At 36.9% G+C, this 18,127-nt stretch overlaps 1 protein-coding gene, 1 long non-coding RNA gene and 1 other non-coding gene across 7 annotated transcripts in view; 2 read left to right on the top strand and 1 right to left on the bottom strand.

Annotated features, from left to right (window-relative positions):
* The window catches only part of LOC144374350 (uncharacterized), a 45,139-nt gene extending 31,387 nt beyond the window's left edge, over positions 1-13,752 (top strand). Inside the window, exon 2 of the long non-coding RNA XR_013433791.1 lies at positions 12,241-13,752. This is a non-coding gene — a long non-coding RNA (uncharacterized LOC144374350). The remainder of the gene's footprint in view (positions 1-12,240) is intronic.
* LOC144374346 (transport and Golgi organization protein 1 homolog) overlaps positions 1-18,127 on the bottom strand; it is a 130,992-nt gene that overhangs the window by 26,643 nt on the left and 86,222 nt on the right. For 4 of the 5 annotated variants that reach the window (XM_078037197.1, XM_078037202.1, XM_078037200.1 and 1 more), the window contains exon 2: positions 8,981-9,117. In XM_078037197.1, the coding sequence (XP_077893323.1) occupies positions 8,981-9,117 (137 nt within the window). Of the gene's footprint in view, positions 1-8,980; positions 9,118-17,824; positions 17,966-18,127 lie in introns of those variants that run through there. The other variant, XM_078037199.1, reaches the window with a different exon arrangement.
* On the top strand, positions 5,849-5,955 carry LOC144374351 (U6 spliceosomal RNA). The gene has a single exon (XR_013433792.1). It is a non-coding gene; the product is annotated as a U6 spliceosomal RNA (small nuclear RNA).

An 18,127-nucleotide genomic window follows, 5' to 3' on the forward strand; every position in this document is an offset into this window, starting at 1 on the left:
ATTAGGAAATAACTTTCTTGAGTCCCGATGATATATTTTGCCCCACAACCTCTTTTGGTTTAATGTAGCTACTCCAGATTTCCTTTCACTAGTGTTTAACATGAGATACCTTTTTCAATCATTCTAATTTTGACTTCTTTGTGTCTATTTACAGTGTTACTCCCTTAGACATCTATTTGGGTCTTGCTTCTTTAGGCAATATGACAATCTCTGTTTTTAACTGATGTATTTAGATACTTTCCACTTAATAGGATTACTGCTGTGCATAGGTGTAAGCTTAATATAATCTTCTATTTGTTCCTTCTGTTCTTTGTTCTTTTTCTTTTCTTTCTGTCTTCTTTTGCAGAAATACCACTATCGGTATTTTTAGTGATTCCTCTATTGGCTTATTAAGCTATAACTCTGTTTTCTAATCTTAGTGCTTCAGGGTTTAGAATGTACATCTTTAATTTGTCACAATATACCTTCAGATGATACTGTATTACTTCACATATTCAATAAGAACGTTACAATAATTACTACCCTTCTGAGATTTATACTGTTGTCATGTATTTTACTTTACATGTTTTCTAAATCCCATACTACACTGATGTTTGTCTTTAAACAGTCAATGACTTTTTAAAATGTTCAAATAAGAAAAATTATTTTAAATATTTATGCACACAGTCACCATTTTCAGTGTTCTTTACTCCTTTATTCCATTATTTCCATCTGCTGTCTTGGTGCAAGTGTAGGGTGAATTCTTTCAGCTTGTATGTCAGTACAAGTCTTCATTTTAGAAAGATATTTCACTGGGCATGATATTATCAGCCAACATTATTACTCTTCAAATATATTAAAGGTATCACTCCACTATATTCTCTTATGCCTAATTTCTGACAAGAAATCTGATGTCATCCTTAGTTCTTCTCTACATAAATGTTTTCTCTAACTGCTAAGATTGCTCTTTATCACTGGTTTTGAGCAATTTATTTATGATATAATATACCTTGATATAGCTTTATTCATGCTTTTTGTACTCTAGTTCCTTTTAATATCTTGGATCTGCAGATGTACAGTTTTCACAAATTTTTGAAAATTTTTGGCCATCATTTCTTAAAATATTTTTCTGAATACCTCTCAACGCTCAACTTGAAACTGTCCCACAGCTCACTGATGCTCTGGTTCACTTTTCTTTAACAGAAGAAATTTTCCCTGTGTTTCATTTGGGGTACTTCTCCTGTTATGTCCTCAAGTTCACTAACAATTTCATCACAAATGCTTATTCTGACATTAATCCCATCCACTGTGTTTATCATATATTTTCAACTCTAGAAGTCTGATTTTCTTAAAATGTATCTTCTATATCTCTTTTTACCTTTTTAACACACGAAATATAGTAGTAATAACTTTTTAAAAAATGCCATTACCTCATTCTAACATCTCCGGCAGTTCTCGGTTGGCTTTGATTGGATGATTCTTCTCCTCATCATTGTGGATTGTATTTTTCTTGCTTCTTTGCATGCCTGGTAAGCTTTGATTCGATGCCATACATTACGAATTACTATTCTTAATATTTTGTATACAATTAAATTACTGGAAACAATTTGATTCTCTTGGGTCTGAATATTTGCTAGGTATTACATAAATTGTAATAGTCAGTCCGAGGTAACGCCCTTCTGATTATTCTACCCAACTTCCTTAGATAGTTTTTTCCAGGTGCTATTCTGGTCCCTGTGTTAGGACCTGTTCCTTCTAATCACTTAAGATTGTTTCTCTGACTTGCTAAGCAGTTTCATCACACTTATGTGCAGATCAATACCCTGCTGAACACTCAGAGAGCCTTTCACAGATTTCCAGAATTGTCTCTCAATGTAGCAACCTTCTTTTGGTACTCCACCCTGTGAATTCTAGTCACTTCGGTTTTCCTGGAATCTCAGCACCATCTCTCAATTCAAGGTATCCTCTGGTTCTGCCTGACTTCCCCTTCTTTGTCATGGCTTGGGAATCTCTTAACATAGTAAAAGCTGGGAAAACTAAAGAGCTCACAGCATTTGTTCCTTATGTTTCCAGAATCATTCTTTGTTGCTTGATCTTCAATGTTGCTGGATCTTCAAATTTTATCTGTTTGTGGGTTTTTTTTTCATATTTATTTTAGTTGTTTCAGTTGGGAAGGTGAAGCCAGTACCTATATAAAGCTATCATAGCTAGATGTAAAAATCATTTGCTTTTCTTTTTCTTTTTATGGTGCTGGGGATTGAACACATGGCCTCATGTATGGTAGGCAAGTGCTCTACCACTGAGCTACATATCCCTTTTCTCATTTGCTTATTTTTTTAATAACAGAATACATAATGAAATAAATTTTAAAAGTTAACTATAAAAGAGAGTAACATCAGGGTAGACAGAACTGGGACAAAAGCTAGAATTCTTTCAAAATCAGGCAGGAGAATCACAAGTTCAAAGCTAGCCTCAGCAACTTAGCAAGTCCCTACGCAATTTAGTGAGAACTATCTCTAAATAAAAAATAAAGAGGCTAGGTATGTGGCTCAGTGGATAGGAGCCCTGGGTTCAATCACCAGTACTAGAAAACAGAAACAACTTATTTTTACAAATTAACTTTGGCTCTTCTAAATATTTAAATAATTGTAAAATAAACAAAAAAATCTTTATAAAGTAATACCTAAATATTGAAAGCAAAAATGAAACAACCTGTGACATCAAGTTGGTGACAAACCACAGAAATGAATTAGTTCAAACATACCTTAGTGGGATATAGCTTAAAGACAAGAGAATTTCATTTCAGGAATACATTCCTGAAAGTATTTTAAATAACATAAATATAGTCTTGTGTTGCTTAATGATGGGAATAAATTCTGAGAAACACATCTTAGGCAATTTCAGCATGTAAACATCATTGAGCATACTTATACAAACCTAGAAAATATAGCCATTTCCACACGTAGGTATTCATATATGGTATATCATCGCTTTGGGGATAAAAACCTATAAGATATTATTATACTGAATTCTGTAGACAATTGTAACATTGTAAATGTTTATATATCTAAACATATCAAAACACAAAAAAGATATTAAAAATACTAGGTGACAAGAATTTTTTAGCTCCATTATTATGCACTAATGACCAAAATGTCATTAAGTGGCACAAGACTGTAAACAATTATACTGATGTCATTGAAAACTGGAACTCCAACATCAGAGAAAGAAAACACAAATCTAAGATAGATGAAGTGAAGTAAAATCTCTCCTGAATTTTCATGGGAATTATCTAAATGACATGATGAAAAATCCCCACATATTTCTGAGCTTCGTTCACTAAAAAGGCCTACAAATGACAGTCAATTTGAGCAATAAGCAATCCTAGTACTTGGAATGTAGCCTCTAAATATCATTTCCTATTGAAAGGAACCAAAGTTCTTTTAGAGAAATAGTTCCTTCAAGGTCTGGACAGGGAATGTTTAAGATGAACTTGGAATATCTCATAGTTCAAAAGCAAGGGAAATAGGTAACAATGACCACTAGGTGGTGGCAAAGGGTCCCAGGAGCCAAGATAAAGAGGCTTCTACAAGGCAAAAGGGGGAGAAATTGAGCATCAGGTAAGAACAATTACTATTCCTAACTGGATTAAACACACCAAATATTTTTAAATGCATGACGTCATATTGACTCTTAAATAAAAGTTAAAAAGATTTCAAAAGCCCCTTTGGGTATCATTTGATAATGCTAGAATACCACCTTACTATTCTGAAAAGTAATGAAGAAAAGGAATCAAATGTTTATCTCCTGCCTTAACTATACAAACCAAATATCTGTGTAAAGAGTAATCAATCATAGCCAGGCGTCGTGGCACACACTTGTAATCCCAGTAGTTCGGGAGGCTGAGGAGGGAAGATAGCAAGTTCAAAGTCAGCCTCAGCAAAAGCGAATTGCTAAGCAACTCAGTGAGACCCTGTATATAAATAAAATACAAAATAAGGCTGGGGATATGGCTCACTAGCCAAGTGCCCCTGAGTTTAATCCCCAGTACAAAAAAAAAGAAAGAAAGAAAGAATAATCAATCATAAATTTTTATTTGTATAGGCATCCCAGCCTTTAAATGAAGAAAGAAAAATCCCAGCAACTCAGACCATTGCTATTTTGCAACCTGTAATATATTAGCAAATCTCACCAAGGTCACTGTTGACTAGTAGTCAACATCAAAGGAGAGGACATGCAGATGTCAATGCAATATTTTATTAAGTTTTCATAAGAAACAGAATTGAACCTAAACCTGACTACCAATTTCCAAGAAATATAAAGCAACAGAGAAAGGCTGAGGTTGTTAGCTCAGCACTTGCCTAGAATGCATGGAGCCCGAGGTTCAATCCCCAACACCACCAAACAAACAAACAAAAAAAAGGCAATAGAGAAAACAGGTTAAATTGTTGTACCAGGGGGATGTCATTTATTCACCAAAGCTACAATATATCCTAGAAGTCCCACAAACATATTTTTTTCAATTATCGCAAAAAGTTACAACAAAAGGATAAATCAATAGAGAGTAACTTATATGAGACTTGTTCTCCCACTGAAAGCAACCAGAAAGTTGGAATATATATATATATATATATATATATATATATATATATATATTTTTTTTTTTGGTATCAGGGATTAAACTCAGAAGCACTTGATCACTGAGCCACATCCCCAGTCTCAGCCCCATTTTGTATTTTATTTAGAGACAGGGTCTCACTAAGTATAGCACCTCACTTTTGGCTTTGAACTCATGATCCTCCTGTCTCAGCCTCCCGAGCCACTAGGATTAAGGCATGTGCCACCATGCCCAGTGAAAATATATTTTTAAAGAGCTATTTTTCAGATAGAAAGCCACAAGGGACATGCAACTGTCACCCCTAAGAGCAGGAGAACAAATAGATGAGCATTTCACCTGGAGGCACCCTCTAGACCTCAGTTTGGGAAGGGGAACCCAAATAGGGCATAACAGTCTCACTGAGGAGAGAGAGACCAGAGTTCCAGGAGATTAAGCAGCCAAAAATATGTAGAGAAAACTACCAGAAAGATGGGAGCCACAAAGAAAGAGAGTTCCAGAAATCTGCATGGAGGTGGTCTTCAGTTTGGGGCTACATTCTAAGCAGTACCTGCGAGGGCCAAGAACAACTATAAGCTAACCAATCCCACAGTTGGCACTGAGCTGGGAGAAGTCTGGATTCCAGCTAGCCAGAGAGAGTTGACATACAAAAACAGTATGGTCAACAAGCTCATGAAGAAGTATTTGATCCAGGCATCATGGCACATGTCTGTAATCCCAGCAACTCAGAAGGTTGAGGCAGGAGGATCCCAAGTTTGAGGCTGGCAACTTATCAAGGGCCTAAGCAAGTTAGTGAGACCCTATCTCAAAAGAAAAAAAAAAGTTCACTCAATATCATTAATTATCAGGAAATAAACTCACAAAGACATACCCACTAGAATGGCCCAAGTGCTAGTGAAGATGAAGTCAAGTGGAAGTCTCCTAAATTGCTGGTGGAAGTATAAAATGATTATGGTCATTTTTTAGCATGGCTTGACAGTATCACATAAGATAAAAACATACATTAAACGTAGGAGGCAATTGCACTCCTAGATATAAATGAGTCCATTTATAGTGGCATATATATGAAATAGTACTGTAGGAAAAATGAATCTATAGTTTAAAAAAAAAGTTATCAGTGGTTGCCTGGAACAGGTGGTGAAGGAACTCACTGGGAAGGATCCCAAGGAAACCCCTTTTCTAGTGAAAAAACTGTTCTATATCTTGATTATGGTAGTTTTTACATGGGTATCTACATTTGTTAAAACTCAGAGTGTGCTTGCTTTGGCAGCACATATACTAAAATTGGGACAATACAGAAAAAATTAGCATGGTCCCTGAGCAAGGATGACACCCACATTTGTGAAGCATTCCATAGTTTTGTGGAACCAACCCTTCAACAGATGAATGGATAAAGAAACTGTGGTACATATATGAAATGGAATATTACTTATAGCCTTAAAAGAGAAAAAAATTACGGCATCTGCGGGTGAATGGGAATATCAGGTTAAGGGAATTAAGCCAATCCCAAAAACCAAAAGCTGTATGTTCTCTCTGAAAGTGGATGCTGACCCATAATGGGGGTAAGGTGGGTGGTAAGAGGCATGGAAAGAATGGAGGAACTTTGACTGAGCAAAGGGGAGGTAGGACAGGTGACGGGGCATAGGGATAGGAAAGATGGTGGAATGAGATGAACCTTATTACCCGAGGTACATGTAGGAATACAAATGTGTTGTGTACAACTAGGAAAAGTTTTGTTCCATTTATATACAATGAATCGAAATGCATTCTGCTATCATGTATAACCAATTAGAACAAATTAAAAAAAACTCACTGATATTAGCTATCAAGGAATTACTGTTAAGTTGGGTGATGGCCCGTGGGTTCATTATACTACTCTCTGTGCTTTTCTTTAAAGCTTTTCTAATTAAATTTATTTTTTAACTAGTACATAGAAACAAACATTATAATTATTGAAGTAGGTAACATGACATTTTGATGCATGATTACACTATGTAACGTTTAAATCAGTTAAATATATCTACCTCCTCAAACATCATTTCTCTATGGTAAAACTTTCACAACCTTTTCTTCTAGTATTCTAAAATGTACAGTATGTTATGGTTACCTATAGTCCCCTACTATTCTCTCTGCTCTTATTTGAAAGTTTCCATGATAAAAATACTAAAAATAATTTTTAAATTAAGATATAACTTCAAATATTTAAAGGATTTCTATGTAGAAAAGAATTCAGTTTTATAGAGGAAATCATGTGGAGGAAAATTTGGAGTCAATACAAGGATGAACTAGACAACAGAAGAACATATAGCCTTGTAAGAGAGTGACTCATGCTAGGAAATACTGGTGTACAGGCCTCATAACTACTCGTCAGGGCCACAGTAAAGAAAATAACAGCAATGAGTGAGAAACTAGACTAACAGCCTTCCAAGGTTTCTTCTAACACTAAGATTCTACTAAGATTCCATTGATCAATGAACCTGATTGGTGCACATCTCCCAAACACATCAGAGCCTATTACTCTCCAGTCCTATCAGATATCATACTACTTGTTTAAGATTTTACATTGATTTGTTCATAATTTTTGCATATATTTGTTAAGTCCTTTTCTTAAGGCTTTCAAAAATCACAATCATGCCTTACACCTGTTAGACTCTTTTAGTCCTCACACAATGTCCTGTACATACTGGGCCATCAAAATGCCTTTTTGAAATCTCCTTTCAAATCAGTCTTTTAACATTGTGCCTCTTCTTTGCCACTCACGTCTATGTCTTACCTATCACCGTACAATCACTGACACACCTGCACCACATTCGTGTCCCCTGACCTAGACCTAGAGGAGGGCTCTGTGAATACCTAAAAATATGAATAAAGAAATCCTTTCCATATCGTGAGGCTGTTAACTTTCCAAGTGATGCTGATTCATTCTGATAATCAAATTATGACTGTGGAAGACTGCTTTAATCACTGGAAATATCATTATTCTAACTGCCTGGCTTGTACATACCCCTTACCCAGATGGCTGCCACCATCATGAACAAACATGGAGCCAACTGAAAAATGATTTGTTTCTCCCCACCACATCTTTTCCACCCTGGTGGTCTTTCCTCCCCAGGTATTCATTGATTTATACCACCTTCTGACTGCCTACATGAGAATTAGGGGGTGCGTAGGGGTAAAACCCTTCAAAATGCCAGACACCTCACCAGACATTTTACCTTGTCAAATCATTTAATTCTTATGATTGGAGTAAGCATTATCTACATTTTTCAGATGAGGAAAACTTTTTTCAAAAGTTTACTTATTTGCCCAAACTTCTAAATGATAACCTTGGGATTTGAAACCACATCTACCTGGCTTCAAAATCTATACATTTTACAAGGAAAACAACAACATCATCTTTCTTACACAAGCCTTGAAATAACACAATCTACAGGAAACAACTTCAGTTGAGGAGGATTACTGTCACAAAGGCCCTAGGACCTCCAACCTCTAAAAGCTTTCTCATTCCTATAATTAAATTCTAAAAGTCCAATATCAACAAATACCAATGGGGGGGAGGTAAGTCCTAAAATGCTTAGATAAGCTTCTAGACAGATTAAATGTCTTGTTTGAATCATGATTTTCTTTAGAAAGATCAGCCTTAAGTGACTCTTTCTAAGAAACAGATCTAACCTAATTCCTTTTCATTCTTAAAACTTTCTAAGGATCCCCACTATTAATGGTCTAATGCTACTTTGGCTCATGACTTCAGTTAAGATTTGCTGGCCTCTCCAACAGGCCCATCCCCCTCCAACTTCACACTTTACAACACCAACTATTCACATTCTCCTGCCCTCCCCAAATATCCTTTCTTCATGTTTCCATTTCTCTGAACACATTTCTTCTGACTGCCAGCTTCCCCCACCACCCCAGCCTGTCTAATCAACAACAAACCACATGTCAGACTCCTGTTTGCCCTTTGCCTGTGCTTCAAACACATCTCAACCACTTTCTGACCTTATTGATCACCCTTCCAACCATAATAAATGCATTTATGGACAATAATGTTCTACCATCGAATAAATACCTCTCTTTCTGTCATTATCTTACTGTGTTTCAAGTGAATGCTGTTATCTCCCTGCCAGAATGAAAGGTTCTGAGGGGAAGAACCAAGTTTTTATAGGTGTGCAAATGTCCAGCCTTGGTAGACAGCAAATCTTCCTCATGTGCTAAACCAAGTAGCCATTAAAGCCACACCCCTATGGCTTTTGTTTCAGGAGCTATCTACTCAAAGGATCAGGAGTAATTTTCATAAAGACATTTTAAGTTCTTCACTTCATGACCAGAAGCCACTTAAAAACTAATAAATAATCAACATTCTAATTGAAGAAACTATGTCAAACTTACCATCTTAGACAAATAAAGCAAGAATGAATGTAACAAGAAAAGTATGGTGGTGGCATCTTCTGGCTCTTCCACCTTTATCTCTAGTTGGTTTTCTGTATCAGCAGCATCAACAGGAGTACCTTCTGTTATAAGTAGCTCTAAAATTGAAAGGGGAAATGGCTATTTTATTTTATGCTATAGAATAAGAATTGTCTCTCTTCAGTTTCAATATTCATCGAGTGTTTCACTAAATATATGAGTCACAGTGCCTGGAATATTTGGCTCTCCTAAAGACAATTAACACAGAGAAGAAAACTTCATAATCCTAATTAGAGCTATTAGACCCTTCAATTATAAAATGAACAATCTCTAGTCTACTCTCCACTACTTCAATGGCCATAGAACTGCTACCAGAACAATATTCACTCAAGGGAAAATTTAAAACCAGAGATATATAGACCAGGGTCACATTCAACAAACATGGATTTAGTGCTGGTGAAACCTTGTGTTTAAAATTTTAGGAAAGCTGAAATAGAGGGAGTCTTGGTTTGCAGATTTGCAGGTGGAATGAGCCAAGGCTTAACACAGTATCTGGCACCTGGCAGAGATACTCAACAATTATTTATTGAATGCACAGATGACAGCTATTTAAAAAGAACACAGAAATATCAAGAGAGACTAAAGGGAATTGGATACAGACCTGCATTGAGGCTCTGTGAATGAGGTAGAATTCCAGTAAGAACTGAGAGCTTGTAGGGGTGGAATTTCAGTATGAGTTACAGCCTGGGGTACGTTTGATTAAACAGCAGGAGTCCAACATGCAGTTATTAAGAAGTTGGACCAGTTGCTTCTAAGGTCTTTCTCAACCCTGAGATTCCCATTCACTACTATTTTTTTAAGCTTTTGCCTAATTTTTTTTAGTTTAGTTTTTGATGGACCTTTATTTTATTTATTTGTATGCAGTTCTGAGAATCAAACCCAGTGCCTCACATGTTAGACAAGCGCTCTACCACTGAGCTACAACCCCAGGCCCTCCATTCACTATTGGTCTATGAATTTGACTGCTGGTGAAGTCTGCACCATAGGCTCAGCATCTCAGCAACCTGAACGGGCTGGCTGAGGCACCGGCAGAGCCGGAGGGGACACACGCAGGGTCCTGAGGCTCTGTCACTCCTGCGCCCCACCCGTCATCCTACGACCCCCTAGCCCAGCCCACGGGGCAGGGGACCGGGGGATCAGAGCCCCATGCGGCCCCAAAGAGCCACCACGGAGACCCTGGGCTGCCCGCCCACCTGTGGACTCACTGCTGCATTCGTCATCTGCACAGAGTTTGTGCTTCCACAAGGGCCAGCCGGTGCTCGGGTCCAGTTGGCCCGGCACTCGCCAGGTCAGCCACAGCACGAACAGCAAGAAGAGCAGCACTGGCGCTGCAGCCATGTTGTGGTCACCTTGGGGAGTCGGTGACAGGGTGGAGTAGGCTGTGGCGGGCGTCAGGGGGCGGAGGCGGGGCTCAGGGGGGCGGGTGGGGTGGGTAGCAAAGCACAGAGGGGTGGCGCCCGGGAAGGCTTAAGCCTTTCCCGGGTGACACCTCAGCAGGGATATCTGGGGGTCAATCCACAGACTCTACTGGAGAACACACGGAGCTGGAGCTCCGTCCTTCTCTAGTCAAGACCTTCTCATGGACTGAAGACCTTCTCCTCTAGTCGCTGCCTTGGCAACTAGAACTCTCCTTCTCGTCCAATCACCTGCCTTTGCTCCTGTGACCTCACAAGCGACCCTCCACATGATTCTAGTAGTCACCCACCCATCCCCCCCCCTGCCAACTGGTCCTTTCTGGCTTTCCTTAATGTCTCATTTCTGGTCCATCCTAAACTAGCCCACTCCACTTCACCATCACTCCCATCCCCCATTCCTGGTCTGGTACCTCCTTTTCTGAACTACCAAATCCCACCCATGACTTGTCACAGCTAGTCTATGGTTCCAGGCTCCCTCCCCTTCAATCTCTTTGAGGTTCCTTGAAGCCCCACCCCAAGATCCCTCTGATTAGGAAAGGGGAAGGTGAATAGAACTGTGAGTGAGGGTGTAAACTGGAGACAGTGGCCTGCTTTTTTTTTAAGGCGGGGACAGGTGGGGGCAGAGAGATGGACATTAGTCTTCAGGCTAAGATCTTGAGATTCTTATCTTTATCCGTAAGGGAAGAAATTATTTAATTCAAAAGCATATTTTTAATTCTCATTTTGTGCTACCAAAGCCCTAGCATGGTGTGGGAGTGGATGAAAATCAAAAGACAAGATATCTGGTCCTGGTCGGAAAAAGTCCACAACTTAGTGGGAACCAACTGACAAAACCGATTGTCAGAGAAGAAAGCTAGTAGCTAACATTTCTTGAAAGCTTTATGTCCAGTTGTTATTCTGAAGGAAATTTTATTTTATTTTTTCTGACCTCTAAGAGGGATCTTACATTTTTCTACTTCCCTTTCCAAGACTATTCCCTCTTTTGCACTGTGTAATCTTGAATTTAAATCTGAATTAGTTGCATTGATTTTCCCTTGTGTTAATAGTCAAATTATGATACAATTTGAATTATTGAAATGCATATGGAGGGGTTTCTTTTCTTATTTTTAATGAAAACTCACGTTTTTTAAAATTAGCACCTAGGGGACTATAGGTGGAGACTTAATATGTAGAGTCATCAGCATGATAATTGTGATTAAATAAACACAAATCAGTTCATGACAGATGATTTCACTTACTATTATAATCAGCTTTCTCCTCTATAAAACAGCACAATTAGTCCTAAATTGACATTCACTAATTGTATATTAGAGTTTCAAGGAAAACAATGAAGAGTTGGTAACTAGCATAATGATTGAGATGTGTTTTGACATCAGTAATTATTATTATTTTTAAGATGGGGGTCTTGCTATGTTGCCTAACCTGATCTCCAACACCTGGACTCAAGCAATCCTCCTGGCTTGGCCTTCTGAGTAGTTAGGACTACAAGTCACCAAACCAGCCCAGTAATTATTGTTTAGTAGATCTCTTTTTGGACACTAAAATCACTACTAATATGATTGTATATGTTTGAAATTGGTTTTAGGAGCAACATACAGATTTGATGCAATTCCCATCAAAATACCCATGAATTGGTGTGAATATACTTAGTATACAATGAGAGATATGAAAAATTGTGCTCTATATATGTAATATGAATTGTAAAGCATTCTGTTGTCATATATAAATTTAAAATAATAATAATAATAATAAATGTCATTTTTCCAGAACTAGAACAAACAGTCCTGAAATCCATTTGGAAGAATAAAATATTCAGAATAGCCAAAACAATTCTAAGTCAATAAAGCAAGCTGGAGGCATCATCACAATACCTGACTTCAAATTGTACTACAAAGCTATGGAAATAACCACTGCATGGCTCTGTCATAAAACCAGATACATAGACCAATGGGAAAGAAGAGAAGACACAGAAAAAGATCCAACACAGTTAACACTCATCTGATTCTCGACAAAGATGCCAAAAACATATTGGGAGAAAAGACAGGCTTTAAACAAGTGGTGCCAGGAAAATTGGTTATCCATATGTAGACAAATAAGATTAGACCCTGTACAAACTTGAAAGAGATCAAAAGCCCAGGAATTAGACCAGAAACTATGCAAATCCTTGGAAGAAAATATACATTTGAGACTCCAGCATATAGGTACAGGCAATGACTTTCTTATTAGAACTCCTAAAGCTCAGAAAATAATGACAAAAGTTAATAAACAGAATGGCATCAAATTAAAAAGCTTCTGCACAGCAAAGGAAACAATTAGTAACATGAAGAAAGAACCTAAGGAATTGGAGAAAATATATTTGCTAACTACTCTTTTTTTTTTAAGAGAGTGAGAGAGAATTTTTTAATATTTATTTTTTAGTTTTTGGCGGACACAACATCTTTGTTTGTATGTGATGCTGAGGATCGAACCTGCACTGCATGCATGCCAGGCGAGCGTGCTACCGCTTGAGCCACATCCCCAACCCTGCTAACTACTCTTTGACACAGGATTAATATCCAAACTATATAAGAAACTTTTAAAAACTTAACACCAAAACCTCAAATAACCTAGCTTAATTGGGCAAATGAATTAAACAGATACTTCTCAAAAGAAGAAATAAAAATGGACAACAAATCTATAAAAATGTTCAACATCATTAGCAATTAGGGAAATGCAAATCAAAACTACAGTGAGCTTTCATCTCACTTTAGTCAGAATAGCAGCCATCAAGAATATGAACGATATGGGGCTGGGGTTGTGGCTCAACAGCACATTGCTTGTCTAGCACGTGCAAGGCCCTGGGTTCGATCCTCAGCACCACATTAAAAATAAATAAATAAAAATAAAGGTATTGTGTCCAACTACTTAAAAAAAAGAATATGCACAATAATAAATGCTAGAGAGAATGTGGAGAAGAAGGGACACTTTTTTCTCTGTTGATAGGATTATAAATGAATATAACCACTATTGAAATCAGTATGGAGGTTCCTCAAAAGACTAGGCAGGAGACCACCATATAACCCAGCTATACAACTACTCAATGTTTATCCTAATGAATTAAAGTCATAATACTAGAGTAGTACATGCATACCCATGTTTATAGCAGCACAATTCACAGTTGCCAAACTATGGAACCAAACTAGGTGCTTATCAAGGATGAATAAATAAAGAAAATGTGGCATATACACACAATGGAGCTTTATTCAGCCATAAAGGTGAATTATGTCATTTGCTGGAAAATGGATGAAACTTGAGAACATTCTGTTACACAAAATAAGCTAAACTCATAAGATCAAGGGAGCCTATGTTTTCTCTCGGATGTGGAAGCAAGAGAGGAAAAAGGAAAAAAAAGTGAAAATCAAATGGAGATCAGTAGAGTGTAGGAAAGAGACCAGGAGAGGGAGGAGTGAAGGGAAAATACTGGGGAATGATATTGGCCAAACTGTAGTGTTATATTGTGCATGTGGAAATATGTAACGACAAATACTGCCATGATTTACGACTATAATGTATCAACAAAAAAATGGAAAAAATAAAAGAAAGCAAACAAAAGAACAAAATTGCTTTCATGTATATATGTATGTATGTATGTATGTATGTATGTATACAGCCTAGCCAAACATCTATTGTGAGCATAACATTAATACTCTGGAACAGTGTTGAGCAAATCATAGCTGTAAGCCTGACACTGTTTTTTTAAATTGTTCCCTTTATTCCTTTTTCTCTTTCTTTCTTTCTTTCTTTCTTTCTTTCTTTCTTTCTTTCTTTCTTTCTTTCTTTCTTTCTTTCTTTCTTTCTTTCTTTCATTCTTTCTTTCTTTCTTTCATTCATTCCTCTCTCTCTCTCCCTTCCCTCCTTCCCTCCCTCCCTCCCTCTCCCCCCCCCTCTCTCTCTCTTTCTTTCTTTCTTATTTCCCAGGCTGGCCTGAACTCCTAGGCTCAAGTAATCTTCCTGCCTCAGCTTTCTGAGTAGTTGTGACTGTTGGAGCACACCACGGTGTCCAACAATGACACTTGCTTTTGTAAACAAAGTTTTATTAGAACACAGAAGCTTATATTATTTACCCATAGTCTAGGCTGTTTTTGTGCTACACTGGCATTTGAGTGGCAATTAAGACTTGCCTACAAAGTCTAATATGTTTATTATCAGTCTCTTTTCAGAAAAAGTTTGTTGATCCATGATTAGATTATAGACTAAAGTCAGCAGAATGAATACATAAACATTTCTTTTCTTACGACTAAAATTGGCTGTATGAAATGAGATAAATGATCTATTAATTGCCAAGATATATGTCTCTTCCCTATAGAAAGTGTGTATTCAGGACTAGAAATCTTGGCACTGTGTCATGTCAAATGTAGGAAAAAACCTGGCAGTTCATTTTGATGAGACTTAAGAAATTTCTTTTCCAGGGCATTTTGAGGTGTATCTAAAATTTGTAGATAATACAGGGAAGAACATTTTAATCTGCAAATAGATTATGTTCATTATTAGTTTGTAATCATTTCACAACTATCATATAATATTAAAGCATCATAAGAGACTGCCTATCATAATAGAAACTTTTATGACTCTAGCCATTAACTTGTATTTTTCTACTTATTGTAGACCCATACTTTTAAGCTAGTGCTATTGGTAAAATATATGATTATTTAACTCTGATTGCCTTACTAATTTTGACCAGTTTATTTTTCAGATATCCATTTTGGGGTTTACTCTTTCAATTAATTTTGGGTTCCATGGGCAATGAAATTGTTGTTGAATATGTAAGATGTTGCAGTTTCTATGTAAGTTCACCTAAGTTCTTCTACCACTATTGATGGGCAAGGATATAACTAATTTAGTACTTTTACTTGAAACTGTTATAGTTCTACTGTACGGGATTTGTTTTCCTGACACAAAAGAGTATAAAACTAGAAAAACTAAACATTTTCAGGTATTAATTTCAGAGGGATGAAGCTCAAGTAAGATGGTGGTCATACTGAGTTAAGGAGAAAATTATCAAAGTGCAAGATTATCATAGTGGTTGGAATTTTGTGGACAAGAATGTCTGAGCTATTTATGGTGGGTGCAATGTGATTATGTGTGTGTGTTAGAGAGAGAGAATACTAAAAGCCTGGAGGAAATTTATTTTTGATATGAATGTACCAGATGAGACTCTTTAAGGCTTAGCAGAGTTTGACTGCTATAAAGGAGACTGAAGATGATGCTAAATGGCAATGTTGGAAGAAATTAGGTTTTCAGCAGAGTCAGGTTGCAGCAGCTTCACTAATATATCAGGTACTTAATTAAGAGTTCATAAATAAGCCTTAGCAAAAAGAACCACACAAAAAAGAGTAAAGGGAAAATGGTAGACCTAAATTTGAAACCAAAATTGATTCATGCTGAAAATGTATGAGGAAGCCAGAAAGGAAAAAGGAAAAGAAAGGTGTGTGTGTGTGTGTGAAAGGAATCTGAGGGCAATCAAAGGGAGATCAGTAGAATAGAGGAAAGGGATCAGGGGAGAGAGGAAAGCAGGTAAAAGAGAAATACTCAAGAATGATATTGGCTAAGTTTTATCACTATATTGTACATATGTATGAAAACATAACAACAAATCCCACCATTATGTACAAGTATAATGCACCATGAAATATGGAAATAAAGAAAAATACCAAACCTAGTGAGGCACGGAATATGCTTATAATCCCAGTGACTCAGGTGGATGAAGCAAGAGGATCACGAGCTCAAAGCCAGCCTTAGTAAATAGAGGTGCTAAAGCAGCTCAGCAAGACCCTGTCTCTCAATAAAATACAAAATAGGTCTGGGGATGTGGCTCAGTAATTGAGTACCCTGAGTTCAATCTCTGGAACCAAATAATAATAATAATAACAATAATAATAATAATAATACCAAATCTAATATGATCAAAACAATTCACCAGTAATTAGCCTGCATGACACATAAAACAGAATATCCTTTATAGGAAGAAAACATAATCCAGACTTCCTATGATGTATCATCTATAAATGACCAGAATATAATTAAAAAAATTTTTTTGGTACCAGGGATTGAACCCAGGGGTGCTTAACCATTGAGCCACAACCTCAGCCCTTTTTTGCATTTTATTTAGATACAGGGTCTCATTGAGTTGCTAAGTGCATCCCTTAGTTGCGGAGGCTAACTTTGAACTCTTGATCCTCCTGCCTTAGCCTCCTGAGTCGCTGGGATTATAGGCATGTAGAATATCATTAAATTTTGCCAGGATGCAAAGAAGATAGAAAAATGAGAACCACAAGAGAAAATATCACATATAAAAAAAGTTCCGTGAGCTGACCCAGATGTTAGGATTAGCAGAAAAAATTTAAATAGTTTTTATAACTAATTTCAAGGAGTTAAAGAAAAGCTTAATCATAATGAATACGTAGATATGGGTGTCAACATATAAATGAAAAATTTCTTTTAAAAGAAATAAAAAGTACGGTATTGGAAACGAAAAATTTATGAAACAAATCTATCATCAGATTGTATAGTGCAAAAACAGCAAAAAGTTAACTTGGAGATAGACCAATAAAAATTATCTGGTCTAAAAATTAGAAAGAAAAAAATAGAGACTTGGTTACTATCAATACAAAGTGACCTAACATACATATAATTACATTTCTAGAAGAATAGAGGCATAAATTGTACAGAAAAAAAATATTTAAGACAATGATGACTAAAATTATCCCAAATTAACAAAAAAGATGTCAAGAGATTTAGGAAACTCAGTGAATACTAAGGTTAGTTACAAAGCAAATCACATCTAGATGCATCAGAGTCAACTGTAAATGATCAATTAGAAGGAAAAAGGTCTTGAAGGCAATTAGAAAAAAGTGGTGTGTTATGCATTGGTAAAAATGACTAAAATGATAGCTGACTTCTTATCAGAAATGAGAGGTTAAAGTTAATGGAAAGGTTTAAGGTGCTAGAAGACAAAAACTGCTAATCCAGGATAAATCTCTTCAAAACTGAAAGCAGAATAGACATTTTAAAATAAATAAAAAGTAAGAAAATTCAATACCAATAGATCTCTACTATTAACAATGCTAAAAGAACCTCTTCAGGATAAAAGGAGATGATCCATCAGGTAGAAACAGATGCACTGTGTGTTTTAGTTAACTGTGTAATAAACTTAATGGTTTAAAATAAAAATTCTTTGTTATTTTTTCCTTATTCTATGATTTGGCTTTACATAACCTGATGAGTCCTTTGCTCTAGGTATTTATTACTGCTTATGTGGTTTCCTTTCGCAGGGATTGTTTAACCAAAGGTAGAACTGACAAAATCCTCCTACCTCAGCCTCCTGAGCCACTGGAATTACAGGTGTGCACCACCACTCCCGTCGGAAAGCGAAGCAAAATCCAAAGGACCACCAGGTAAAGTGACATCTTACTCCCCTAGTCCAGCCGCCGTCCCCTCTCCACAATCTCTATTTGCAATGGAAATCTTACACCTTCTGGATGGGACAGAATGATGCAAATCTCTGGCCAAACAAATGGGAAGGCAGCATCCTATAGTCAGTTCTTGGTTCACTTCCGTTAGCCGGTAGCGGCTCAAGGGGCGGGCAACTTCGTTCCAACCTTCAAAGGAGGAGTTG

The sequence above is a fragment of the Ictidomys tridecemlineatus genome, unplaced genomic scaffold (genome assembly GCF_052094955.1).
Source record: "Ictidomys tridecemlineatus isolate mIctTri1 unplaced genomic scaffold, mIctTri1.hap1 Scaffold_642, whole genome shotgun sequence".
NCBI classification, from domain to species: Eukaryota; Metazoa; Chordata; class Mammalia; order Rodentia; family Sciuridae; genus Ictidomys; species Ictidomys tridecemlineatus.